Source organism: Nelumbo lutea, chromosome 8 (genome assembly GCF_056320005.1).
Source record: "Nelumbo lutea isolate HS-2025 chromosome 8, American lotus-T2T, whole genome shotgun sequence".
Lineage (NCBI taxonomy): Eukaryota > Viridiplantae > Streptophyta > Magnoliopsida > Proteales > Nelumbonaceae > Nelumbo > Nelumbo lutea.
The window spans coordinates 9,250,235-9,252,127 of NC_142691.1; the positions used below are offsets into that span (position 1 = coordinate 9,250,235).

At 44.4% G+C, this 1,893-nt stretch overlaps 1 protein-coding gene across 1 annotated transcript; it reads left to right on the forward strand.

Moving 5' to 3' along the window:
• On the forward strand, positions 1-1,742 carry LOC148842579 (E3 ubiquitin-protein ligase ATL42-like). Its single transcript, XM_088958399.1, has one exon. The coding sequence runs from the start codon at positions 111-113 to the stop codon at positions 1,467-1,469; it is 1,359 nt and encodes a 452-aa protein (XP_088814525.1). The 5' UTR covers positions 1-110; the 3' UTR covers positions 1,470-1,742.
• Positions 1,743-1,893: the final 151 nt, after the last annotated feature.

The window sequence follows — 1,893 nt, forward strand, 5'->3', positions numbered from 1 at the left end:
CCGTGTCCAAGTCTCCATCTCCAGGGACTCACAGTCACATAACCTCCGCAGTCCGCAATGCTTGCCGGAGGATCATAAGATTCCGGCCATATATTCTACCATTTTTCCTTATGAAGCCATTGTTCCTTGCATTCCTCTTCCTTCTCTTGTCCGCTCATGTCGGTGCGCAAAACGGGACACGAGCGGAGGGCTCATCCCCACCCGATGCCGTCACGGCGTTCCGCCCAAGCCTCGCCGTCGTCATCTCCATCCTCTGCATCATGTTCTCTCTCACATTTCTTCTTCTTGTCTACGCTAAGTTCTGTCACGTTCCCGCTTTCGGTCCATTTAACCCTGGAGAAGATAACGAGGACGAACTCGACCACCGCCAGCATCGGGGTCTATTCCGAACAAGGTCACGGCTTTCCGGAATCGATAGAACCGTAATCGACTCGCTTCCCTTCTTCAGATTCTCATCCCTCAGGGGGTCCCGGGAAGGCCTCGAATGCGTCGTCTGTCTATCGAAATTCGAAGACACCGAGATCCTCCGGTTGCTTCCCAAGTGTAAGCATGCATTTCATATCGACTGTGTTGACAAATGGCTTGAGAACCACTCCAGTTGTCCTCTTTGTAGATACAAGGTTGATCCCGAGGACCTCTCCACTTTTACGTACTCTAATAGCTTAAGATACTTGGGCAATCCTTCGGACCTGGGGGAGGATTCCACTGTCGAACTCTTCGTCTGCAGAGAGCAAGACAATCAAGGGTCTTCCAGGTTCAGTATCGGAAGCAGTTTCAGAAAGATTGACAAGGATGATGAGTTGCCGTTGCAAGTACAACAAAGTAACGAAGATAGTGGTGGTGGTGGTGAAGATGATCAGCGGAAGCTATTGCATAAATTCAAGCACAAGATCATCGTCTCCGACGTTGTTCTCAAGAACAGATGGAGTGATGTTAGTTCCTCCGACCTTATGTTCTTGAACTCGGAAATGCTTAGCGTCTTGTCCAGCAACAGATTCTCTTCTTCGGCTTCGAATAGCCAGCGGTTCACGGCGGTACAGCCAATCACATTAAATTTTGATGATGGGTCTTGTAAAAGCGAGCAAATTATTATCAGGATTAAGGAGGAGATTGAGAGGAAAAGATCGTTCGAAAGCAAGATTGGTAGTATCAATAGAAGCTTTACAATTTCCGATACATCAGACCTTCCTTATATTTCGAATCCCGAAGCCAATATTAGTAGTACTTCGAGGTTCTTGAATCAATCTACTGCCGGGAAAAGATCGATGTCCGAAATTGTAAAGGTTTCCAGGTTTGCAGAATCCAGCGCAAATAATAGAATCAAAGTGGGAAATAATGCAAAAGAGGAGCGGAGAAGGCGTCTTTGGCTACCCATAGCGAGACGGACAGTGCAGTGGTTTGCCGGGAGAGAGAAGAGGTTGCAACAACAACAGTCTCAGAACAACACGAGACAATCTTCTAATGTATAGACTAGAGCTAGACTGGATTTTCTAAAAATTAAAGCAGCAGCCATTATCGTGTGCTTCGAAGTTCCTTTGATGCTGCAATGGTGATTTTTACACTTGACAGACATGGTGACCCGGCGGAATTCAGGTTGGGGAGAAAAAACCCAGTTTGATTGATGTAAGTAGCGATTGTCAAATGCATAAGTTTAGAGAATATGTTTTCATTTAATTTTATTCATTCATTTTTTCATTATCTCGAATTAATGAATAACATGGATGCTTGATTACAGTTAAGCAGTGATAGATGAATGAAAGTAGTTAAAATGATCAACTTGTACGTAATTGGGGTTGTTTCTAAATCCTAATTATAGAGATGAGTTTAATTACAGTTATTGCTTATAAAAGTCGTCGCTTAAATCATAGTTAGTTTCGTGTATGTTGGTGCACT

What these genes read in the sequence shown, in the direction of transcription:
- LOC148842579 (XM_088958399.1), top strand. Translation starts at nt 111, where the DNA reads ATGAAGCCATTGTTCCTTGCATTCCTCTTCCTTCTCTTGTCCGCTCAT.